General features: G+C 37.9%; 1 protein-coding gene across 1 annotated transcript in view; it reads left to right on the top strand.

Moving 5' to 3' along the window:
- Positions 1 to 2,212: 2,212 nt before the first annotated feature.
- LOC140154931 (uncharacterized) overlaps positions 2,213 to 27,678 on the top strand; it is a 46,734-nt gene continuing 21,268 nt past the window's right edge. The window contains exons 1-11 of the mRNA XM_072177591.1: positions 2,213 to 2,490; positions 3,907 to 4,011; positions 4,248 to 4,529; positions 5,186 to 5,296; positions 14,991 to 15,178; positions 16,075 to 16,204; positions 17,012 to 17,152; positions 21,888 to 22,133; positions 24,456 to 24,569; positions 25,935 to 26,210; positions 27,513 to 27,623. Of these exons, the coding sequence (XP_072033692.1) occupies positions 2,259 to 2,490; positions 3,907 to 4,011; positions 4,248 to 4,529; positions 5,186 to 5,296; positions 14,991 to 15,178; positions 16,075 to 16,204; positions 17,012 to 17,152; positions 21,888 to 22,133; positions 24,456 to 24,569; positions 25,935 to 26,210; positions 27,513 to 27,623 (1,936 nt within the window). The 5' untranslated portion in view covers positions 2,213 to 2,258. The remainder of the gene's footprint in view (positions 2,491 to 3,906; positions 4,012 to 4,247; positions 4,530 to 5,185; positions 5,297 to 14,990; positions 15,179 to 16,074; positions 16,205 to 17,011; positions 17,153 to 21,887; positions 22,134 to 24,455; positions 24,570 to 25,934; positions 26,211 to 27,512; positions 27,624 to 27,678) is intronic.

A 27,678-nucleotide genomic window follows, 5' to 3' on the forward strand; every position in this document is an offset into this window, starting at 1 on the left:
ATTACGTTTTAAAAACGTTTTCATGACCTTTATATAACCCGACATTTAAATGTTATTAAGAGGTTTTGAAAAAACCATTTTAAGAACATTTCTGTGTTTGCTGGGTTCAAATATTTTAACATAATGTTATTTAAGTATTGACACAATATTTGGCAAAATGTTTGCAAAAATAGTTTACAATAACATTTTTGAAAACATTTAAAAATATTGTTGTAGTGTGTTTTCATACAAAACGTTTTAAAACGTTATCATGACCTTTATATAACCCGACATTTTAATGTTATTAAAACGTTTTTACCTAAACCAAAAGCTAAAATATAACTTATTTAAAACGTTTTTAAAACGTTTTTGTGTTTGCTGGGATGTACTTAAAGCGTATGTAGCTGGGAGGAAAAGCCGACGATCAATTGAAAAGTTTGACCTTTCATATTGAAGATATCCATTTTTTCCCAAAAAGACCTAATTATTTTGGCGTTTGGGGAAAAATCCATATCTTCAATACGAAAGGTCAAAAATTTCAATTGATCGTCGGCTTTTCATCCCAGCTACATACACTTTAAGTACATATCACCAGGTTTATTAAATTCACTTCGAGGACTGTTAAATATAAAAATATCAATTTTTGATTATTTACCATCAAATGTATATTACATTGCAAATTTCAAAAATCAAAATTATTTGATATCAGAAGGTCATTCTTCGTATTCAGAATGCAATTCGATATCTCTGGAGGCTCTCATCTCCCACAAAAATACTGTCCGAACGTTCATACCCCATCCCTTAACTACTCCTTTTTATTCATAATTCAAAGGCAGTCCTTATAAGTTTCATTCTGGAAAATATGAAGTAGGCCTACACCTGCGGCTATAATTTGCTGAACAGTTTATAGTCACTTTTTGTTTTAATACTGCACTTTATGGTAATGTATGTTACATTTCTCAAAAATACGGTCCGAACCTTCGAATTGTCTAGGATTTCTTTCTCAAATACATGATAAGCCGTACATTTAAGGGCACTTTGGTTCAATTTCAGTGTTTGCAACCAATAAGGTACGTGTTCACATATCGGGGTAACGTAGGTGTCACGAAACCTTGCGACATATTTTGATGGTATTTTAAAAACTCAAAGTAGGCCATGACATTTAGATTTTCGCTGCTTTGTATCAGTATAAATTAGATTTTACTTCAAATACGAGCAATGCAGGCAGAACGGTAGTCAGTCAATGCCTATTGTTAAACAAGACCCACTCAGTCACTTAATTAGGCACTTGAAACGATCGAATCGGTGTTGAAATAAGCAAAAATGATAGTTACACCTTTTCACTTCATAATTAATTTTCTCGGTCAAATGAAAATATTAATTGGGTTTTGCAAAAACTCTATACATGCATTATATATAGCTAACGATGAAATGAAACTTTTGCTGTCAGAGTATAATATTTATGATGGGATTAAATGACCGATACGTTTTTTTTAGGTCTGACTGCTGCTGCGTTGCCATAGTCCTCATAGAACCGTCGGCATTCTCTTGCGTGCTTTATCTGGTGCTTTATCTCTTGACACGGCCATTCCACCATTAGTCCACATTCTGATGTTATCAATCCATCCTGTTTTCCTTCGACCTGGCCTGGCTTTTCCTTCTACTTCCCCTTCTATCGTTATCTGAACAATGCTATCTGGACGCCGCTTCCAATAACCATGCAGGGATATCTTTCTTTTCTTCAGCTGACTGAGCAGACCTTGTTTCTCTGTGATTCCCACTTTCTGACGGATCCATGCATTGGTTTTCCTATCTTTCCAGCTGACCTGAAGCATTCTGCGCCATACCCACAGCTCAAACGACTCTATCTTCTTGATATCGCTTTGTTTTAGGGTCCAACTTTCTGCACCATACAGGGCTATACTCCAGACAAGGGATCTCACCAGTTGTTTCTTCGGCTTCAGGCTGATCGCTTTAGCCTTCCATAATCCTAATAATTGGCTGGTAGCATCTCTGGCAATTGCTAGTCGAGCATTGATCTCCGGTGTAGAGTCTGACTAATCCTTTCATTATTGTAGGTACCGTTAAATGATACGGGTGATGTTTGAACTAAATGTGCCTATTCTAAAAGACACGGAAGTTCTTATTATATTTTTGTACGATATTGTACAGAGATTAAAGGAGAGTTTCTGGACATTTTTTCATATTTTTATTATCATTTGTTGCAGAGCTGGTAACGGGGATATCTGGCGTTGGCGTAAACGACGCTGTTGACGTTGATGACTTTGTCGGGCTCTGTAGCTAACACGGCTCCAAATAGTATCATGTTTAATGTAGACGACATGGAAAAGGAAATATGCGTCGAGATTATAGACGATAACATCTATGAAAATGAAGAAACATTCCGGATTGTCTTACAAAATGCGAATGGTGAAGAAGATATTATAGGAACGCTCGATAACAACGAATTTGACAAGAGTATAACTGTTGTTACTATCGGTGACAACGACGGTAGGTTCACCATCTCATTTTAGCCTGAATAATTATGCTCTAATTAAGTTGAATGTCATGACGACCCTAATATTAGGAGGTGGACCCATCCCAGCAACACACTACTTCCAGAAAATACAGCTCTAATTTTTTGGAACTACAAAAAATATGTTATCCTGTTTTGCAAAATGCAACATTCTGAATCCTTTAATTGAAGGTAACTGGCAATAAATGTCAAACTTTTTTATTTGAAATTTTTTCTTTGCATGAGACGGGGCAAAAATATACTTTTGTAGTCTAAACAATCAGTAATAGCTACGATATGATACTCTTAATTTTACTATTTTATGCAAAAATGTCCAAAAAGACTGAATCTAATTTGTCCGATTTGATCACTGGCATAATTACTGGGATATGTTGCCAATCAATAATTATTCATAAGAATATACAACATTGTCTAGTTTCCGAAATTGGGTGACTTGTGTTAGGCAGGTGTGAAATATACCTGACTGGACGTATTAATTTATAAGTAACGCATAAAGACTTTCGCACAGGGGCGTAGCAAGATCATCAGGGCCCGTGGACAAGGAGCAGTACGGGCCCTTTTAACCCGGGCAGGATTTACCTTATGGGGGCCCTGGGCCGGGCCAAAATTTGGAGGCCCTGAACTCATGCCGAGGAAGGCACTTGCACTCAAGTCTGTGACCAAGTTTTGGTTTACGTATAATATAGAGGGGGCTAACATATTTCGTTCCGATGTTACTAGGACATTTGCGCGCAAAGCATGCGAAAAAATTTGATTAGACCCAGTTGCCATTTGAATATGCGCGAAGCGCGGAAAGTTTTACAATTTTGCCCTACTTTGGCCAAAAACATGCTGTTATTGGGGTTAAAGAAAGTTGTGGGGGGGGGGCATCTGGCCCAATGTTAAATCCGGTACCGCTCTCACAGCCCTTATTTAATTTTATTTCGCTTTTGTGCTCGGGCCCGGAACCCTCGGGCCCCATGGACTTCGTCCACCATGCTTACTACGCCCCTGCTTTCGCATCATTAACTGGCTGCTTTATCATGTTTATCTCTTTATGCTGTTATTTCCTTTATGTTTCCTTTCTGTTCTTCTTGTTTCTTTCTCCCAATTTCTTCTTTCCTCTCTCACTATCCTCTCTTTCCAATCATGTTTTCATTTTGTTTCTCTTTATTTATTTTTTCTGGCTTGCTTGCTTAACGTTCAATGCTAATCTCTTTCAAATAAAAAGACAGTAGAAACTCTATAGAAGAGCATAAAAAGTGTACCAACATTTTGTATCATATCTAAATCTGAGAAAGCTAGACATGCATGTTAGTGTTCGAATCTCACCTATTTCTTTATGTTCTGTCGTCACTATTGTACACCTACAGGAATTTATGTTGTCATATTGTTTTGATTTCATTACATAGCTGACATCTGCATAGTAGACAAAACTTACGAAGTCCTGGAAAGCGCTAATTTTATAAAAATCGATTTCATTAGAGAAGGTTTCCTTGGTCGTGAAGCTCAAATCAGTAAGTGTAATTTAAATCTATCTTTGTTCTATTGCTTCTACTATAACTATTATTATATTACCCAAGTCAATATGCATCACATGTCACTTGGAACAGATCATAATGGAGGAAGACAAATCAATGTACATATCAGATGCTATTTTATGGACATTCTATGACGGTACATCTTTACTTGCTTCGTATTGTTTTGCAACAATTTATTGAGTTTGTTTAATATTTTCTTGTTATGTTTTCAGCGGTAAACACAGAAGACGGTACAGCATCTAGCACTAACAATGAGGACTTTCAGTCCAAAGCCGCCGCCACTGTTACTTTTCTCTCCGGATCTGCGACCGCTGAGCTTATAATTGAGATTTCCGATCCAGACTGTGACTATGAACCAGCACCTGATGAAAATTTCGTTGTGAAGATTGCTCCCGCCCAGACAGAAGACATTGGACCCACCACTGATGGAGTTCCTACGCAAAACCAAAGGTCAACTTGTGATAACGTCCAAGTAACAATCATGGATGATGATGGTCAGTGTTTATGATTAAATTTAAATTTTTGCAATATTTTGGTCACTTCATGGGTTTAGAGGCCTCACTATCCATAGGCTGTTCCCTTGTGGCGTGTGCCCTTGTTCCGTGTTACTTTTTCCCATGTGACCTGCCACACAGACAACGAACCTTTGTTTTGCTTAGTGGCCGCTACGGTTCGTTGTTCGTTCTGTGTGGCAGGTCACATGGGAAAAGTAAACACGGAAAAGGGCACACGCCACAAGGGAACAGCCTATGGATACGAGGCCTATAACACCTATGTGTATCCGGAGCAGCAATATTATGAAATAAGAATATTACATGATTATCATGTTTTAACATTAAATACATCATGCGATGAATGAAAATGATACGCGTGGTAGGAGGAACTGGATTACATCAGCCTTTAATGTTTTTTAAAAACGATGATTTGAAATCATGTGATTTGGGTTAAATATGCATGTTTGCTTTGTGTATTATACATGTACTCCAAAACAGGTAGGGCATAAGTAAAAATATATATGGGTGTTGTTGTTTTTTCATTTCGGTTATGTTTGTGCTAGATGTTTCAATTATTATAGGTTTTAGTTTTGTATTTGAGAAAACTACAATGACGTCTGTTTGACATAAAATAAATTTGTTTGGCTTTTTTACAGCCGATATATCCATCAAGGTTTCGGAACCCGCGTATCCTACAGACGAAGGCGACGGACAAGTCATCATAACAATGGAACGTCTGGGATTTACAGGTCGCGAGCAAACTTTCAGTAAGTTTAGTTTCTTGGTATTCAACTTCATGTGACTGAAGGCTCCCCATTAACGTCCCATTTTTTAGAAATTGGAAAATGGTCGATATTTAAATTTAGGTCCTACAATCACACATTTGGATCAATTGAAAGAAAATTAAATACTCTTTCATTTGGGTGGTAAGTAACATTAAAACTGTTTAACATACTTTTTCTTTAAAAACATGATTGGGGGAATTATGCAAATTTGTCATCCAAGTATCCAAGTTCACGTACTAAATGGATTAATTAATACACTGTACTAGTATTTTTGGATGTAAGCATGGTATTAAATGAGCAGAAGAAAGTTAGCAGTCAAGTTAGCTCAATCGATAAGGCCTTCGACTATGGTGCGGGAGATGCGGGTTCGAACCATGGCAGTGCCTAGTACGCTCTCGTGGATAATTTGAATTAGCTTATAATTCCCCTGGACAAGGAACTTACTGCTAATTTTCTCGTTGCAACCCTTACGCAACTCGGGGAGCTGATCCTGGTTGCGAAGGCTATTATGTGTCTAGGGTGTGTGCTCTTGTTGCAGCGAAGTCAATCCGTCAATATCACCTTGGATACGGGGCTTCACCTCCCGCTGTGGTAAAGGATGGGCAGTAATCCAGGTCTAGGTGGTATGTCTATGTGCGTAGCGCACTATAAATCACTGCTTTTTCTGACTAATTGTGAAATACTTAGGTGCATTGAGAAACAGGTAGCGTTAAGCAAGTATTCATTTTGTGAAATAAATTGTGACAAAATATGTCAAGTCCGTCATGCCATATTTTGCAAGCTACTATGTTGTCAACAATTCGATCAAAATCATATTGCAGTTTATGTTTAAATATATAGCATGTCTACTTAAAGAATATGTAAATTTGACTTTCTCCCAAGGAAAATAAATATTATTTGCCATGAGCTCCTAGAAAAAAAGATGCAAAAATGTGTTCTGTACGTCACGCTTGAATTTCAGCGTAAATATGTCAGGAGGAGTTCAGGTGTGTCCACGCCATCACATTCATTATGATATCTTATACATTGCAAAATAACGCTATTTCAATTGAAAGAACATTTTAAGACCGATATTCAACTTTTAGAAACCAAAATTAATTAGTGGTAGGCCTTATTTGTTTATCTACCAAAAACGTTGACAACGTAAAGAAAGCAGCAAGTTCAAAAAGCCCCACCTCAGCTCACTTTTTGAAACTTGGTCCCATTTACTAAAACGTACTGATTTCCTGGGACTGATTTAAACTTGATCATAATATTATCAACTTCAAGCATTTCCAGATGTGTTATGACTGTGTCCTTAACGTGCCGATGCGATATTAATTTGTAAGATCAGAAAGGTTATTAGCTTGCTCTTGCATGGTAAGCCAACATCCTTTATGTTTTGTTTTATAATATTAATTTCATGATTAATGATCGAATTAAATGAATAACAAGTAGGCATATAATGCCAGTCATGCTATCATTAAAACGTTATAACTTCATGAACTTGTTGGAAACGCTGTATTTTGTTTAAAAAAAATAAAATAAAAAACGCCGATTTTGCTGTTGATGTTCAAAATGGGACCAAGTTTCAAAAAGTGAGCCGAGGTGGGGCTTTTTTAACTTGCTGCTTTCTTTACGTTGTCAACGTTTTTTTGGTAGATTTCCTTTCTTTTTATGAATGAAGCCGAGTAGCTCCAAGCTTGAAAAGTCATCCGGTTACGAAGTACTCCATAAGACGAATAAAGCGAAAAATAGAAGTTTGAATAATATTATCCTTGATTTATGACAATAAAAAATACGAGTATGCAGCTAGACCTATAACTAAAATGTACGTGGCTCTTTGTAGCTCTGGGCAATCTAGTTGGATATCCAAATTTCGCCGTTTGTGGTTCTTTGTAGCCCTGCAGGCAATCTAGTTGGATATCTCTATTGAGCGGCGGTTGTTGGCGGTCTTTCGCGGTTCGTGGTATTCCTTTATTCTTCAAGCCCTGTCCTCTATCGGGGCTAATTTATTGTTTAAGCTTGTTATATATCCATATTTCGCGGTGTGTGGTTCTTTGTAGCTGCAACGTGGGGCCGGATATCCAAATTTCGCCGTTTGTGGTTCTTTTATGTAGCCCTGCAGGCAATCTACTGTTGGATATCTCTATTGAGCGGCGGTTGTTGGAGGTCTTTCGCGGTTCTTGGTTATAATTTTCCTTATCCTTCAAGCCTTGCCATCTATCGAGGGCTAATTTATAGTTACAACTTGTTGGACATCCATATTTCGCGGTGAGTGGTTCTTTATAGCCCTGCGGGGCAATCTAGTTGGATATCCAAATTTCGCGGTTTGTGGTTCTTTGTAGCCCCTGCGGGTCAATCTAGTTGGATATTTCTATTGAGCGGCAGTTGTTGGCGGTTTTCGCGGTTTGTGGTTTTAATTTGTAGGATATCCATATTTCAAGATTTGTAGTTCCTGAGTCCTGCGGGCAATCTAGATGGATATTTCGCGGTGAGTGGTTCTTTATAGCCCTGCGGGGTAATCTAGTTGGATATCCAAATTTCGCGGTTTGTGGTTCTTTGTAGCCCTGCCGATTTGGGGCAATCTAGTTGGATATTTCTATTGAGCGGCAGTTGTTGGCGGTTTTTCGCGGTTTGTGGTTTTAATTTGTAGGATATCCATATTTCAAGATTTGTGGTTCCTGAGTCCTGCGGGGAAATCTAGCTGATTATCCAAATTTTGCGGTTTGTGGTTCTTTGTAGCACTGCGGGGCATTCTAGTTGGATATCCCTATTGAGCGGCGGTTGTCGGCGGTCTTTTGAGATTTGTGGTTTTAATTTTCCCTTTAATTTCGGGCCGCCCCCTCCTCTACATCCCGAGGATGCTTTTCGATAATTTGAATTATACGGTGTCAAAAATTACTATTAGGCTACTTGGTATGATAATTTATCTTACCATGTTGACTTATATTGCTTGTTAAGGCAACTTCCTTGGTTCGTGGTTATAATTTCAGTAATCCTTCAAGCCTTGCCCTCTATCGAGGGCTAATTTATAGTTAAACTTGTTGGACATCCATATTTCACGGTGTGTGGTTCTTTATATTTGCAGGGTAATCTAGTTGGATATCTAAATTTCGCGGTTTGTGGTTCTTTGTAGCCCTGCGGCGCAATATAGTTGAATATTTCTATTGCGCGGCAGTTGTTGGCGGTTTTTCGCGGTTTGTGGTTTTAATTTGTAGGATATCCATATTTCAAGATTTGTGGTTCCTGAGTCCTGCACCAATCTAGCTGGATATCCAAATTTCGCGGTTTGTGGTTCTTTGTATTGCGACATTCTAGTTGGATATCCCTATTGAGCGGCGGTTGTCGGCGGTCTTTTGAGATGTAATTTTCCCTTTAATTTCAACCGCCCCTCCTCTACATCCCGAGGATGCTTTTCAATAATTTAAAATTATACGGTGTCAAAAATTACTGTTCCTTGGTATGATAATTTATCTTACCATGTTGACTTATATTGTTTTTTAAGTCAACTGGACGTGACAAAATATCCTGCTATGTAGACATTAATTTGTTGCTAAATTGACTTGGCATAATAATTTATTTCGCGAAGACGACATCCATTTTTGGTTGCATGATAATTTATCTTGCCATGTTGACTTGTTTGTTCAGTTGTCTTGGCGAGATATTTTATATCGTCATGTTGACATAATGCTGATAATAAATTATCTTGTCAAGTTGTGTCACATAGACGCTTCCGTACTATATATGCTTGATAAATGTTATTTGGATTTTTTTTCCTGCTGGCCTTCCATACTAGCGGAACAATTTTCCACACCTACAGAGTGTTTGTAATCAACCTACCGGGACGGTATGACAATTGTCATGTTCTATGATAGCTGAAGATGACAGAGAGTCAGGTCTTTAAATCGATTCAACAACCATTCATACATACATATCACAATCATGTTTTATTGTCCTATTATCATGCGAATTTGCCCGTGGTAGGACAAAATATATTTAAATGAGAATAACAATGAGTAACGTCGTATTGCATACCCTATAATACCTGATCTAGTTTCTTGTGTTATTCAGATTTCATTTGATCCTTGATGGTGTTGTATCACACTATGCTGTGTTTTTAAATAGGCCCTTAAGGGCTGGGGTATGAAACGACCTTGAAGTTCCGGTATCTGGAGAGGGAAGCAATGAGTTACCCCAAATCACAGCGGCAGGTAGTGACTGGGCCGCCGAGTGCTAATATATATTTATTTTGGAAGGTTCGTGTTTGTTTTAAATTTTGGGGCGTTTTTTTTTTTTTTGATATTTTTGGTCATATTTCAAAAAAAGCGACATGCCAAAGACAACTCTTTGGGCACATAGTTTGTTATTGTTATTGCAGTTCTTTTCCACATACCTACGTTAACATTCGATTTCGTGATTTACTAATATTATATATTTTATGACTGCAATTTGGCGTTTTCAATGCGTTTTACACGTATCATGAAATTAACGCAAATATCTAGTCACGCTGCTTTTAGAATTTTTACCTTATCGTCGGCTTTTGCAGGCAACAGAATGCAGATTGGCTCACGATAGATGTCGTATTCCTCTATGTGGTTCACTCATTGATAAAATGAGTTTGCATTCCTTGTAACAACACACACATTGCCGTCTGGAAACCGGGTCTGGTACTGATTTTGGGACAGCCAATAGACTTCAGCGCCGTATCAAATCTCATAAAAACCACACGACTGACGACTATGTGTTTATGTTTCCCGCACGAAAGCTTGTGTCTACATCTATTACTATACTTCTTTGGAAACGTTGACCTTTGACCATTCTTTGTATAACGCCCTGATATGACCTTGATATGTTCGCTTGATTGGGTACGTTATAGCATCCATTTCATTGAGGTGTTAGGACTTGGTCATAGATAATACTTGCAGGGATACAATAGTTTAACATGGTGTGTGAGCATGGTGAAAGACTCATTATTGATTAGGCGCGGACATATTAAAGGCACAGGTCCTTTGCGTGTATAGCAGAAAATTATAATAGAATGTGTGAATAGAATGTTTGGAATTTTGCAACTAAAATACTAACTGCATTCTGCATTATGTATTTATTTATTTATTTAGGCCTATGCCTATTTATTTATTTACTGACTTATTTATTTATTTTATTTATTTGGTATATTAGTTAGTAGGCCTAGTTAGTAATATTCCATGATAGGCCTACGTCGGTTTATTATTGATTGTTGATAACTTGACAACTTGATTGATTGATCGATTGATAGTCATTTAACATTATATTCCTAGTTTATAGGCCAATTTGAATAACATCGTACATTAGATAAATAGACCTATCAGTATTGATTTATTCTATTCAGCAATATCAAGGATTACTATCAAACTTCTCATAGCTGATTGTCAGTTGGCTCAGTGGTAACGCAGTAGGTTTTACAACACCGAGGTCCCGGGTTCGATTCCCACCTCTGCCTATTTTTTGCAAGGCTGAGAAAAAATGAAATTTCTGGACTGCAAACTTATTTGGCGCGCGATCTGAGCTGGTCCTTTTCTGGTGGCTGTGTCTGTTACAGGCACACTCCCTCTGCATCCAAACCAGGTTCACGCTCATTACACCTCCCTTAACACAATAAACAATTTCCCTGAGAATCAAACAACTTGCTTTAATAAAAAAAATATCACAATAGCACTGGATGTTTAAAATTTTGTTATTCTTGATTAATGACAATAAATTGTTGATAAAACATTGAAAAAGAAATCAGTTGGTCACCGGGTTTCGAACTCGGGATAGCGTATCTGGAGTCAAGCGCTCTAACCATTAGGCCACGGACCTCTGCTGTAAGTTACTGTGTCGAAATACAGCATTTATTATATAAATGGATGCGTCGTCCGATAAGAACAAAAGAATTATGAAAACTTGATTTTTTGGCAAATGGGGCTCAGAATTTGTATGTAGGGTATCTCAGAAACTGCTAGGGTATTGTGACTCCTCGCCACAACTGAGCCCGGATGTCGCCAGTGCCACTATTGAGATATGCTCCATCGAACTTAACAATAAACAATAGGAAACAAAGGATTTATTGACTGTTTTATTGATTTTTCAGTACTTAAATGTCAAGTACTATAGACATGATATACATCATTTTAAAGCTAATTTAAAGCAGAATATTTTGGTTGAATATCTCAAAAATGATGATTGGCGACTTCCGGGCTCAGTTGTGACGAGGAGTCACATATTTGGAAGTGAATCTGAAAAAGTAGTGTGAAGGTGATAACCAGGTAGACCTGTAGCAGTGTCTAAAAATTCTGGATCAGTATGATTTGCAACTAATTTTCGCTATGAAATACCGCGTGAAATGGAAGCAAAAATATTTGTTTATTACGAACAATGATTGACTGTAGGATTGGTGGCCCTTTTGGAATTAATGGGTTGTCAAGATATTACACCTGGGACTGTAAATAACATTTAGCATGGTTTTAGATACATTTTGTACCCAGCGAAAAATAACATCGAACAATAGAAGTCAAGTGTTTTAATGTTAGGTGTAAATATAGTCTCGCGGGAGCATCTGTTATTAGTCTTCTTTATCAGTCTTTTTTTTATAAACTTGCTGGTCACGGCTACCGCGTGACTCTAATTTGTCCAAAATTTCGAGCGCTCCGCGAGCAATTGTTTCAAGAGTTGGGGGCACCATTATGTATCCTTACGTCCCTGCCCGCGGGGTGTGGGGGGGGGGGGGGGGCGCCAATTTTGTTTCTTGCCCCGGGTGCTACCAACCCTAGTTAAGCCACTACCGTTGATTCAGGCTTTGGGACGGTATCAACTCTGTGAACTATTATGCATAATTTTGTGTTGCAATAACATATTGCGGTTGAAAGAATGAAAGAATATGATATGCTACAACCAGGGCATGGCATCCTAGTATTACGTAACAAAGCGGAAGATGTAGTTTAAGTCTAGACAATAGGCGGATTAGCGGCCATTTTGTCTTCTACATGATTTTATTCACGTGTCCTTATACTTTAGTACACAAGTATATAAGTTAACAGGTTTACCATTTTAAAATTATATTTTGTGTATACAATATATTCTGTAGTAAATCGATCAAATGACGGTGATTGTTCAGGTGTTATACATGTTATATGCTTGATAGAATTAAATTGTCTGACCAGCTAGTATTCTCCTCCGCTGTCATTGTGATTCCAGTCACTCCACGTACCGTGTTGCGAAGGTGGAGGAGACTAAAGCTGTATTAACGGAAACGGAAGGGGTTAAAAATGATGTAGTTTAAGTCGAACAATAGCGTGACGTAGTTTCCGGCATTGTTCCTATGCACTTTCACCCTCCTGCTACAACGTGGGGCCGAATACAAAATGTTCGCCCCTAACGAAAGACTTATTCCAGCAGTCGTATACACTTCGCATGGACTGTGTTATGCTTCGTAGTGACGACTGATTATCTTACAGTTCTAATTGTGGCGGACCCATGATTGCGACTTTGGATAATGCGCCATGCGCGACTGACTAGCGGCGACCGTTTACCGCGCCGTGTGTACTGCGCCGCTGTGACAAGATCACGCTCTGAAGTTCAAAAAACAACAAACTCGGTCTTGGACACAACTGCGCAGTCTCAGTGAAAATTAGCAACCTGCTTAATATTCATGTGCAACCAGAATCTGGTTGCAAAAGTCCGCCACTTTTTTCCCACGTAGTTTTCTCAGTCGTTCGTCAATCCAGAAGGTTTGACGAATGAAGGAAGCAGTCTACCCTAACTAGCACTGTGATTTGGTCTATTGGAGAGATGAACTTCGCACCCTGAACATCGGAATGATGATATGGTGCCTCCGTTTAAAGGGCGTGGTCTGATTTTGTTTACTTACACTGAGGACTACCAACTTTTATATGGAGTGGTTTGAACAAAATGCACTAACAACAGCTAACCACCCAGCGCGCATATGGCTTCAGTAAGTAGACGACACCTCTATTGTAATTGAAGCAAAATAATGAAGCAATTCAGTTTACAGACAATATCAACAACGAGAATGCATGGGTACGTCAAGTTTACTAATGATCCAGAAAAAGATGAAAACTTCCATTCCTCATGATCCTTGGCACATTGGTATAAACACGTCAACGACCAGCACAGCACATACAGTTGAAAAAGTCCTGACAAGGGTGTATACAGGAAACCAGCACACACAAATCAGTATTAAACTTTGAGTCACACCACCCCTTTAAGTGTTTTTCGAACACTGTTTCGTGGTGCTGACAGAGTTGTTACAGGCTCGGACAACAAAGAAGGTGGACATGTCACATCTGTCCTCTGGCATTGTGTGGGTGTGTGTGAGGAATTCTCATGTACAAGAAAAAGTGTTCCGTCCTCTGCTGTAAAGATTAAATCTTTTTATGTCCAAAGGGTATTAGAAAAACATCAGTCGAGTTTTCAGCCGTTATTAAATCATATTCAAATCCCACCGGACATTGCGTCAAATGTTAGTTAGCACCAAAACATAAGACCCAATTAAAGGATCAGCCTGGTCGCATCCCGTGCCTTGCAGTGTGATAAAGTTGACGTGGCAAACCAAAAAAGACATTGGGTGAGAGACTCACAGAACACACTGCCAAACCAGCGAGTCAGCTCTTGCAGCACACAACAGATACAGGATACAGTCATGGCCTAGAAGGTGTCACTGTCATATGTAGAAGACGAGTTTGTCCAGCGAACATGAGGGAGTCTATTTGCATAAAGAAGGAGTCATACCCTGGGGCCTTGAGCTCTTAAGAATTTATGATTCGCTACTGGAAATACCTTTCTGGTTGGCATGGTTGGGTACAGGATCAACTATTATCAATATTCAGTTACCACCCGCTGATGACGGAGAAGAGTTTACGGAAATGTTAAACATTTATTTTTGGCTCTATATGGGTCAAAAATATAATAATGCTCCGGTTTGACAAAAGGTGTCAAAACTTGCCCAATATAGGAAGGTTTCGTTGCCAAAGTTACCCAGCAAAATATAGGTCAAGTACCATTGAGGCCAATTGATATTGATCTATTTTGATGGATTACGTGGGTAACGAAACATCCTAGATCGTGCAATCCAATCTTTATTTGAACTGTTATATCAAAACGAATACTTTGACACCTCTTTTGACATTTGACCCTTTTGGACATGACTCAAGAACGGTACAACCTAAATAGGTCAAAATACATATTTTTCTGAACTTTGAAATTTGACCCTGTGTAAAGTTGATGACGCTTTACTCAAACCCCAAACGTTTGGGACTTGTGGCATTAGATAGGAGAAACTACATAATTACGCCGATTCAACTGTACCAAGAAACATTTGGTCCTAATATATTCCGACACCAAATTTATTTATTAAAACAGCCTATCAGAGTATGTGTGAATGATTTATTACTTACTCCCCGTTTCAGCTAAAAAAGTTGGTAAAATATGACAAATTGTTTAACATATAATGCATGATTTTGAACTCGGTCACTTGCTTCAGTTGCCTCGCCCGGAACACGCTCGCGGACAAGGATCTGAAAAGGTGGAAAGGTGAAATGGAAAGGTACAATTGGTATTAAAAGTGGAAAGGTATTTTGTACTCTTGGAAATAACTAGTTGTGTTATCTTAAAAATTGTACTTTCATTTTTTTAATGATTCATTCATCTCTTTTTACAGATTTAAGAACTTTTGGCTTTGGTGATACTTACAACACTATGACGTTTGACGCGATATCGGGAAGTGGATGTAATAGATTAGACGACGATTGTGACTTCGAGGGAATAGAGGATCCTGTAACAATAACCTTTCCTGTGGGCGAAACCGAAGTGCAGTTTAAAATCGATATCAATAATGATATCTACCGGGTAATTATGCGTGTAATCTTTGTTTTTACCTTCAATGTGTTCAAGATGTTGTATATTTCCCTGTCTATCTGGCACTGGCTCCAAATAGGACATAAGGACAAGGACAGTGCTTCACCTCAAACATAGTCCCGCCCCAATTTCTGGAAGTGTATCTACAGAGTCATGTTTTTTTTTATTATTCATTCATTTATTATTTTCACTCATCAAAGCACAAAAAGCTAGAATACATACAAAATCATAATATAAGTGAGAGAGAATGAATCACAGGAAAGGCCAAGGAGAGGCATGAAAATCTGTGATCCCCTGATTGGTTAATTCAACAATTGACATGACAGCAGACTGTCACTTCAATGAAGTAACAGTAAGATGTCATATTTTGATATGAATTAACAGAAAATAACAGTTAACAATAGTAAATACGAAACATCAAGCGTATGGATCGGATTCAAAATGAAACCATCTACAATCTAACCAACACCACTCCACTGGTTGCCAGAGTCACGATTCATCAACTCAAATTTCTCGGCCATATACTGCGTCTTGAAGACGACGAGCCTGTGAAAGAATATGCCCGTTATATTCCATCACATGGGAAGAGGAAACCGGGACGGTCGCGCACACTGTACTTACAGTATGTACAGCACCTCCTGGGAGATACTGAAGGGATGCTACAGCCAAATAAAATTGTTTCGCTTGCCCAAGATCGCAATAGTTGGAGAAAGCTTGTAGTCGCCTGCTCCGCAGTCGACTGATGATGATGATGATGATGATGTATCTACACTGTTACTGTTCCCAATTTAATCCCACCGCCCTATTTTAGCCAAACCTATACAGATTGCGCATAATCGTACTATGATCTTACCCCGGAAATTTGTTTCATTTCTTAATCTTATCAGGAAGGTGGTGCACTCGACGAAGAGAGGTTTGGAGTAATGATATTCCAGGATGACACTAACGAGTGCATTAATCAAGTAGCTGCAACAAATCAAGAAGATTTCACTTTCGTGACAATCAACGATGATGATGGTATGTTTGTAACACTACGAGGGGCGTACAATATTTTCCGCAACCATTATGTACTCCACTCAGGCATGAGTCAAGTAACATTTATTTACAATAATAACAACTATACATCTTTATATTTCAAAACACGCAACAAATACTATCAGAATACTTTTGATCACGTAATCTCATTTGCATAAAGACATTGCTATATTGTCTAATCGTCAGTATTGGCGGGAAATGTGAATTGCAGTAAGTGTAACTAAAATGAGTACGGTCGCAAACTATAGGGCATACTATACATTTTTGGATTTTTTTATGACCAGACGAGTAATTTGTTATATTTTGTAAAAGAATTGGGATATTTTATAATTTTGACCCCTGTTTGAAGAGGGCAGCCCAAGCCAAATTTATTCAATATCCTTCAGGCATGCCAAAAAACACCTTCGTTCCAAAGATTTGGTCACCAAACATTAGCACTGGTATCTTACTATAAGTACCAACGCAGTTTAAAAGCCTTATTATTTTGGCATGGGGTAATCTGAGAATATTCACTTGATAATCGTGAAAGAAGAATCGTGTCCATCCACAGATGAGGTCATGGACGTCTACGAAATTATTCCAAAATAGGCCTGAAAGACAAACAAAAATTGTATGAAAATCGCGAGAGCCGAGAACTGGGGAAATGTGCAAAACAAGAATAAATGGCTGTTGCTATGGAAACTGCTTTTTCTACATAAAACAGATGGTTACACCAATTTGCTTCACATAATTATTTTGAACTAGGTGGCCTATAATCAATTCTGTCAATATATTTGTATTTCATTCCAGCGGTCATATTCCTGAAGGATTCCAGACGTGATGTGGGTTTCTCAGAATATAAAATAAGGGAGAGTGCAGATAGTCCTATGGATACCACGGTAAAGTTAACTCTCTGCAGAGAAGGCGATCTGTCCAGGACCCAGATTGCTTGTAAGTGAACAACTCTCTGTCTGTTTTAAATAAAATAAAAATTCCTTTAAAAAAGGAACGGGGCGCCCAATGGGAGCTATGATGTGATGTGCTGGGGGGGGGGGGCACTCCCACTTTGGACGTGACGCGTATGTACACTCATAGAAATGACTTGTTCGCCTTGTTGGCGCAATTCAAAAGGAGTAAGTTTGGACAACTCAAAAATAGTGTACAAGTTGCCAAAAACAAAATTCATTTTAGTTATCCGAACTTAAAAAATGCTGAAAAAGCTCAAAAAGTTCCGTCAAATAGTCAACTTTGTTGGCATTACTTAAAAAGTTGATTAAGTAATGCCAACTTCTGAATTCAAGTTCAGGGAACTTAGAAAAATAAAAAAGGTTCAAAGAACCAATTAGTTGAGTTATTGTAACTCAACATTTAAGTTGATGTAACTCGTTCATATTAAGTTACTAGTACTTATTGTTTTGAGTTATTCCAATTTGGTACTTTGTTACTTAATTCACGTAATTGGATCATTTTCTGCACAATTAGCAGTATTCAAATATTTATATATGTATACTATAGCACAACTCAAGAAAATTATGCTAACCTAGGCTAGTTTCATTTTCTGAGTTGTAACAACTCAATAAAGGAAGTGCAAATGCGTGCGACCAACATAATGATATCGAGTCAGCGTTACTCAAAATTGTACGCTTTGGCATTACTCGGAAAGTTGACGCAACGACTTACATCAACTTACTGAGTAATGCCAACGAACAATTTCTATGAGTGTAGGGCTATTAAGACCCCCTTTTCACCATTGCTGTACCAAAGACCCCATTACCAGCACATGCTCTGTCACCCAAAGACCCAGATCTGTCACCCAAAGACCCATGATGCAGTCATGTCTACAGTAGAATTCACCACGACCTTTGCAGGACTTAAACCCCATTAAAAGCTATTAAACCAAGATAACACTCATTGAAAACAGCTCAACTATGTTACATCAGATCTTCTCTGGTTAAATCCACGCACATATGTTTCTGTTTTACCTGTGCAATGAGCAATGAACTGGTATTATAGTTTCAATTGGGTGAACGATTATAAAGCAAACACTTTTCGCTTTGTTCACGAAATGAGACAATACTGTGCATATTATTAACCACATTCTTGAAAATGAGAAGAGAAACATAATGGCTGTGGGCCGTAACACGGATTGGAAATAACTTCTTCATATTTTTTGTTGTTATCTGTCGTTTACATATCCTTCCTAAAACACCAAAGTGCAAATATTTCCAAACACCTAAATTAGCTAAAAATTTAGGACATGTTACAAAACTATATTTTCTAGAATTTCAGAAAAGTACTTTAAATATTGGCCGGTTATTTTTCACACAGCGACGTTATCTAGGCAATGTACTATTACCTATAACATACACTTAAACACCAAAGTGCGAATATTTCCAAACATCTAAATTAGCTAAAAATTTAGGACATGTTACAAAACCATATTTTCCAGAATTTTAGAAAAGTACTTTTAATATTGACCGGTTGTTTTTCACACAGCGACGTTAACTAGGCAATTACCCATACTTCTAACATACACTATTTGTAGAGGTTACGCGTCAATGGTAAGAGCACTGTGTATTGTGTATAGGAAAACGGACAGTAACTGCAGTATGCTAGACCCTAATATTTCCATCTGAACAGCAACGAGTCGTCTATCACTGATTTTCGAGGCTTCTTTTGGCTCTCACCCATCCCATTACAAAAGTCATATTCTCACCCAATGCTCCCATAATTTAGATCCAAACGGTCCCTCTCTCAACCAATGACCCCATATTTTGTACACTGATTTTTACTCTCACAGAATGCCAAAAATCATGCTCTCAGGCTTGCAATGACCTCGTTATTTTTTGATATTTTGCTCTCACCGGATGCCCTTATACTGGCTAGCCCTATACATACATACATACCAAAGTTTCTTATAAGGCGCTTCTTACAGAGCGCGCGAGCGATCAGAGCTCACACAAAAAAGAGAAAACAAAAATAAAACAAAAAATATCAACATTCTGGATACAAATGACACTTAAGTATTTTTTTGAAAGAGTGAAGTGATGAAGCCTCCCTGATGTTATGTGGGAGGCTGTTCCACAATGAAGGTGCCGCAACACAAAACAATTTGTCACCGATGCATTTTTTACCATTTTACCAACACGAGCTCTTAGTAATGTGGTCTTTGGAAGATCTTGTCCTACAACCAGTTGAAGGTATTTCTCTATGAGAGAGTAAAACACATAAATATTGGGGGGGCATTTCCTTGTAAACATTTATAGACATACATACAAATCTTGAACTTGATTCTATCACGGATAGGCAACCAATGGAGGTTATGCATTAGAGGCGACGGGCTTTCACGTCTATCAACTGAGTGAATGAGCTTGACAGCTTTATGCTGAAGTGATTGCAAGTGGTCAAGATCTCTAGCATTCGCACCATAGAGCGAGGCATTTCCATAGTTTAGCCGTGATGGAATCAGAGCTCGAACTACACTATGTTTGGTTTCTTTGTCCAGATATCTACTGATAAGTCTTACGTTACGCAAATGAAAATTTAGTGAAGATATTAAACTGTTGATGTGTGGAGTCACGGACATATGCTTATCAAAAACAATTCCAAGCCCTACACCTATATCCATTTCATATTGAAGTGCCACGCCCGGGGCTGAAATGTAACCGTTTGGATACAATTGTTTTCTTTAAAACAATAATGTAACATTAGCATAGTAAGCAAAGAAAAGATTAGGAAAAGTAAAGCATATTTATTGCAGTGAGAGAGGTGTAAAATCGTACTGCATGGGATGGAAGAGGTTGGTTTCAAATAAAAGGAATACAAATCTTACCATTTCGGTTACTATTGTTAGGAAATCATGTTTTGGAGGGTTGTTGGAGCAGAATTATTTTATTTAGAATATATATAGGTTTGCATCTTATGGATTTTCCATATTATGATATTACTGTCGGTTGTAATACCTGACAATATTGCATGCCTGGTTATTGATTTAACGGAAAGTCGCCGCGGATATTTTAAGAGCATTCGAATTTGTTTTGTGGATAATTTTGTATTTCAAACAAAGATGACAAGCCTATACGCACAGGATATTAAGGATTTTTGTAAAGGTAAATGTTTTAAATAACACTTACAACAAATGTCAATTGCAACTACTGCGCTAGATTTTCCAGGGATAAGAGACCATCCCTGTTTTTTTAGAAATATAAAAAAAAGAAACCATGTTTATCGATGAAGTTCCTGGTTCCTTGGTCGACAAAGCAGCTTTTTGGATCAATGCCGCATCAAATCATGTCGCCCTTCACCTGGATCATAGGCCTACTCTGCGATCGTAATAGCGCCATCTCCTCAAAAGCGTTTTTAAAATACATAAAGGCATTTTTATTTCGTATTTCAAGCGTTAATTCCCGCTGTATATAGAACTACTTGCATTCAATGCATATTAGTAAACAGTAATAAAATCAAAATCAAAACCAAGCAAGCTGTGTTTTTATTTCTAAGCTGGACATACTTTTAAGCAAAACAGTTGCGAAGTAAATCTAGCAAGACCGAAATTAGAAGCTTTTTACAAAGTCATGCCAAATATAGCCGTAGCGGGCGCCCCAATAACTGATATATTATGAAAACCGTATGTCCGATTTACTTCAAACAAAAGGCATATTGATCAGTGTACTTTGCTCTACTTATTTAATCTGTTTAACATATGCTCAGAGAATTCCCTAATTTCCAGAAATATCCTCATATTTCACTTTACCTAAGCTTGCTAAGTTCGTCAATAAAATAGGCTACCCGGTATAAATTTACAATACGTTTCATACTGCAGTTACTGTCCGTTTTCCTATACATAATACACAGTACTCTCACCATTGACGCGTGACCTCTACAAACAGTGTATGTTATAGGTATATGGGCATTGCCTAGTTAACGTCACTTCAATATTTAAAGTACTCTATGAAATTCTAGAAAACATAGTTTTGTAACATGTCCTAAATTTTCAGCTAATTTAGGTGTTTGGAAGTATTCGCACTTTGGTGTTTTAGTGCATGTTATAGGTAATAGAGCATTGCCTAGTTTACGTCACTGTGTGAAAAATAACCGGCCAATATTGAAAGTTCTCTCTGAAATTCTAGAAACTATAGTTTTGTAACATGTCCTAAATTTTTAGTTAATTTAGGTGTTTGGAAATATTCGCACTTTGGTGTTTTAGGAAGGATATGTAAACGACAGATAACACCAAAAAATATGAAGAAATTATTTCCAAACCGTGTTAAGTCTACAACCATTATGTTTCTCATTTTCAAGAATGCTGGTTAACAATATGCAGACTATTGTCTCATTTCGTAAACAAAGACCCACACAGTATTGTTACCTTGCGTTTGCTTTATAATCGTTCACCCAACTGAAACTATAATACCAGCTCATTGCAATATTGCACAGTTAAAACAGAAACATGTGTAGTGTGGAATTAACCAGAGAAGATCTGATTTAACATAGCTATTTTCAATGAGTGTTATCTTGGTTTAATAGCTTTTAATGGGGTTTAAGTCCTGCAAAGGTCGTGGTGAATTCTACTGTAGACATGACTGCATCATGTAATATGAGCTTGTAGTGAGATAAACTTATTCAATAACTATTATTATAATAATAATTATTATATAACCTCTATGCTATTTTTTAATCACGCTAGATGTAAGAACTGATGAAATATCTTCTCTTGAGGGTCGAGCCAGAGATGAAGGTGAAGACTTCATCGGCCGCGCAGGTGCCCGTGCACAATTTGCCGCAGGAAGCGACACGGCAGAAGCAGAGATCACGATAACCAACGATGAAATAGTCGAACCGGTGGAGACTTTCCTGGTTACTATTTACAACCAAAATGAACATATCGACACCTCCCGAGATGACAGCATTGTTACCATTCTCGATGATGATGGTAAGATTACATTGTTATTATTTAAATGTATGAGATTTCAAAAGTGGAGTCAGCCATAACTCCATTTGAAATTCACACTCCTGTGTGGGAGATTAAGGGTATATCTGCCATAGGGATGTATGGATTTCAACTGAATAGCCCAAATGTCAGCCCTCCCAAGTAAAAACCCGGGGTAAAAGCATAGTAAATGCAAATACGTTACACAAAAAATATATCTTTGTACAGAGGAGACTGGTGTGTTCAAATCAGTTCAGTGAGGTCTTTGCGCGTGTGGTCTCTGCCCCTATCTTTGTACAGAGGAGACTGGTGTGTTTGAATCAGTCCAATGAGGTCTCTGCGTGGTCTCTGCCCCTACTTTTGTACAGTGGAGACTTGTGTGTTTGAATCAGTCCAGTGAGGTCTTTGCGTGGTCTCTGCCCCTATCTTTGTACAGAGAAGACTGGTGTGTTTGAATCGGTCCAGTGAGGTCTTTTGCGTGGTCTCTGCCGCTACCTTTGAACAGAGGAGACTGTGTTTGAATCGGTCCAGTGAGGTCTTTGCGTCGTCTCTGCCCCTACCTTTGTACAGAGGAGACTGATGTGTTTGAATAAATCCAGTGAGGTCTTTGCGCGTGTGGTCTCTGCCCCTACCTTTTTACAGAGGAGACTGGTGTGTTTGAATCAGTCCAGTGAGGTTTTTGTGTGGTGTGAATTTGTCACTGTCCCTATACCTTTGTCATTTTGTATAGAGGAGACTGGTGTGTTTGAATCAGTCCAGTGATGTCTTCAAGTTCCGTGGTCTCTGTCCCTACCTTTGTCATTTTGTATAGAGGAGACTGGTGTGTTTGAATCAGTCCAGTGACGTCTTTGCGTGGTCTCTGTCCCTACCTTTGTCATTTTATATAGTGGAGACGGGTGTGTTTGAATCAGTCCAGTGACGTCTTTGCGTGGTCTCTGTTCCCAACTTTTGTCATTTTGTATAGAGGAGACTGGTGTGTTTGAATCAGTCCAGTGACGTCTTTGCGTGGTCTCTGTCCCTACCTTTGTCATTTTGTATAGTGGAGACTGGTGTGTTTGAATCAGTCCAGTGGCGTCTTTGCGTGGTCTCTGTCCCTACCTTTGTCATTTTATATAGAGGAGACTGGTGTGTTTGAATCAGTCCAGTGACGTATTTGCGTGGTCTCTGTCCCTACCTTTGTCATTTTATATAGAGGAGACTGGTGTGTTTGAATCAGTCCAGTGACGTCTTTGCGTGGTCTCTGTCCCTACCTTTGTCATTTTGTATAGAGGAGACTGTTGTGTTTTAATCAGTCCAGTGACGTCTTTACGTTGTCTTTGTCCCTAAGTCAAAAAGCAGTATCTCGAGTAACAACATATCGTCACTTTGCTATGAAAAATGGCTCAAGCATTCATTTCAACATATTCATTCACCAATCTTTGAACAAGAACAAATGATAATGAGACAAATTAAAAGGAATAATCAGAAATGAATAGGGTGATTACGTATAACTAATGCAAACTTGAACCCTATTTTGTATTTGTTCTCAAAATTACAAAAAAATTACTTATTCAATTATCGTAGCAGGGTGACGATATAGCAGATATTGTTTTGTTTTTCTGGGAGGCAAATATCTTAAATCAGTCTTTAAAATTTTAAACATGGCGGAGTCGGTACTCCGATGATTTTACCTCGGGGCTGTGCAATAATTACGAGTCCCGGGGAGGGGTAAAATGCGACCTTATTCCACTTAGCTACACGCATTTGAATGACAAACGGTAGAGTTTCAAAAGTGACACAATTTTGATATTTCGTACTTCAAGGTGATTTCCGCTGTCTTTGTTACGGGTTCATTACAGCCTGACAGACTGTGTTCTATCTGCGTGCTTTGAGGGAAAAGTCAATGTAAATGTCGTTACTTTTAAAAAGCTTTATTTTTTAAAATCCAAATTCCCATAAGTTATGAAAATAATAAAGACGTATCGTGACGAATTAGGTATCAATATGTAATACGCAGAACAAAATTCGCCATTTACTCGACTATTTATCTTGTAATTATTTTAAATGAATTTTGTTTTAAGGGCTGGGGTATGACCGTTTGGACAGTATTTTTGTGGGACATGAGAGCACATCAGACATATCGAATTTCATTCTGAATCCTTCTGATATCAAATAATTTTGTTGACATGGTTGAAGACATGTTTAATTTCTTGACAATACAAAACATATGTTTTTACAGTGTAATATTGAAGTAAAATTATAATAGTTAACATTGAAGCTTAATTCTTTCTATGCTGTCCTGAACTTAACATAGTGTTAAATGTCATTAAATTCTAATCTTTTCAGCTAAGTGCACTATAAGCCCTCCTTCTACCGATGATGTTAGTGAGGGAGTTGGTCCCTTAGGTATGTGTTTCATAGTGAGGCGAATTGGATACGTGGGACGCCAAGGATCATGTGGTAAGTGATGGTCATTCAAATTGCACAGAACATAAGTTTAAATTGACCGATTGAAATATTTCAATCTTTTAGCGATTGATGATAGGAATCAAGCTAAATTGAAACAGTTTTGTTCCTGTTTTACTGGGACTTTTTGAGACCATTTTAGTTCCAAATGTGGTGTACCTTGCTATTTTGTGGACCAGTGTGCCACCCTATTTCGGCATAAAACATGCACTGTGTTTTTCGTACTAAGAAGGCAAATGTAGAAGGCAAATTCATGCTTTATTTTTTTCTTCCGTTGATTAAGGGAAGGTCGCCTCCCTTGCAAAAATTTAGGTGGTGTAGTGCCCCGTTCTCCCCGCCTATTGTGTTACTCCCAATGTGCTGCCAACTGACATGTTTTGCATAAGTTTCGCATGAGATTTCAAACTTTTTTAGAGTAAATATTTTCAATCTGTTTTTCAATTTGAAAGGATTTGTTCCTAATTTGAGTCTTCAAAAGATTGAAAAAACAAAAACAAATGAAAATTAAAAGATTTTCCCTCTAACTAACTTTAATCGCTAAAAGATTGAGAATTCAATTGGGCAATTTAAGATGACTCAAGAACAAAACTGAGATGAATTCGATTAAAAATATTTATTTTTGTTATCTTTTGAAACTAACCAGATCTTCTCTGAAGTCAGAGCCACTTGACCATGAAGCTAGTAGGCCCTATAGTTTCCATTCTGACAAAAGCTTTAATACATAGTAATGTGCATGTGCAACGGAGGTACTCTTTGATGAAACCCTATTGTTTTCAACAACACCAATCACAAGCAGGGAAAATTACATCAGTAAGGCGACGAAAAAAAAAACCCTGTTCTACGGGCCCGACCGACCCAGATTTTGAACAAATGGGGGGGAGTTTCCTGCACAAATGAATGCCGACCCAAATTTGGGAAATTTTAGAACAAATTATTTTTTATTTTCTCAAATTTCAAATTATTTACAGATGTTGGTGATTTTTTAGGGTCATTAAAAAAAAAGGGCCGACCGACCGAGCCGACTTGAAAGGTCCGTCCGCCCTTAGAACAGGGATTCTTTTTTTCGTCGCCTAAAGACTGTATTTTATAACATCCGAAAGATTTACATAGTAATGTGCATGCATTTGCGACGGAGGTATTCTTTGATAAAACCCTATTGCCTTCAACAACACCAATCACAAACAGGGAAAATGACATCAGTAATGTGTAAACTTATAACATCCGAAAGTTTTACAAGGAATATCTTCTCAGATTTATTGTTGTCATTTTCATGTCATGATCATTTATATTACAATGAAACAAACAAACCAAACAAAGAAAATGTTTTCTAAGTGCCCTTCGTCTTGTTACCATTTATAGATGTAAAAACCGTTAATACGGCTAGTAACGTGATGGCTTACGGGCTTCCCAATGATGGCGAACACAAGATCGCCGTGTCAAATGACGATTTCTATGCCACGAGTAAGACCATTGACTTTGCCGCTGGTGAGGACTATGACAACACATTTTGCCCAGATGTACGTGATGACGACGACTGCGAGTTATCTGAGAACGTCTATGCAGTCATTTCCGACCCACCAGGAACATTTGATAAATATACGCAATCGGCTTTCATCACTATCTTGGATAATGAGGGTAAGTATTTTGAAAACCATTGACAAATATCGTCAATGAGGATAGTTATTCAGAAATAATTCTTCCCTCCCATAACCATGATAACATGTTTTTTTTTCACATTTTACGGCTGCCGCTGTGCATTATACATCGACACAGAACTTATAACCAATTATATGCCGACTGTAGAGTGCATGATATAGTCATGCGCACAGATCCAGAGGGTTCGAGGGTACGGGGGTCCACAACCTCCTCCTAAACATTTAATCGCAACTTCATTACTTAACATACCACGTGACAAGCAAAGACAGAAAACGTACCATATTTTGGGAATTTCATTTGTTTAAAAACATAAATGTGTATTAATAGCGCTCAATTGTTGATAACTGCGTGTTCTACATACAGAAATCCGACCATAAATGGGCAGCTATAGGCCTACATGCACAATACATTATCGATTTGAACTCGCTGGGCTGCTCCGGCTGCACGTGCCATACTCCTATATTATACCGGGTATATTCATGTGGTTCAGTATGGAGCCTACCATTTTACGTGTATACACGGTCTGGATTTTTGCAATTTATAGGAGAATTCCACGTAGGTCCCCAAAAGTTTCTTCCAGATATTGGAGATTAGATTTCCATAAAGACGAAACAGTAATTTTTAGTGGGGACCTATGTAAAATGTACATAAAATTTTCACCATCAATTCAGAGTTAATTTTGACTAAATTCAGAAAATATTTTGGCATATATAAAATTGAAATAAAATTCTCTGCCTCCTAAACCACATAAATTTGAGCACGATTGGGTATCACGAATCGTTATATATGATGTGCAGTTAATATTCATATATTCTTTTATGCTTCAGTTTTAACACAAAAAATATTTCATTGAAAACCCTCCCACTCGGCGATTTCAAAAAGGTAACCACGCTTCCCTAGAATGTGCAATAAATTGGCATTGAAATTTATCTTATTTTAGCAGAATTCTAGAAACTCTGGCGTACGGCGATCACTGCTGTATATACACAACCCACGTCTTTACTTGAACGATTGTCTTGACAGCTATATATCATGTATTCCCAAATAATTCTGACTATTGTTTTAAATCTACTGTACAATATATTATTTGTTTGAATTCAGACGTTTTTCAGAAACCATAACTGTTTGATCTGTTTTATTAATGATGTAAATTTACACACACCCACCCCACACCCACACACACAAAAAAACAACTCTCAAAATGTTTGTTTACAAAATATAAATGAAAGTTGTGTATAGTGCCGATGATGTAATCGTACTTCCGGTATCTTCATTTTTCAGCTGAACGTTTCCGATTCTTCACGCCATACGAATTCAATGTCAACGAGAATGACTGTTTTGTGCTTATTAGAGTTTATCGGTGTGGGGATGTCAGTCAAGAAGGACAAGCCAGTAAGTGTAATATTCATCAATATTCACTTCTTTTATCTTTCATCTTGTGCATTTT

Source organism: Amphiura filiformis, chromosome 6 (assembly GCF_039555335.1).
Source record: "Amphiura filiformis chromosome 6, Afil_fr2py, whole genome shotgun sequence".
NCBI classification, from domain to species: Eukaryota; Metazoa; Echinodermata; class Ophiuroidea; order Amphilepidida; family Amphiuridae; genus Amphiura; species Amphiura filiformis.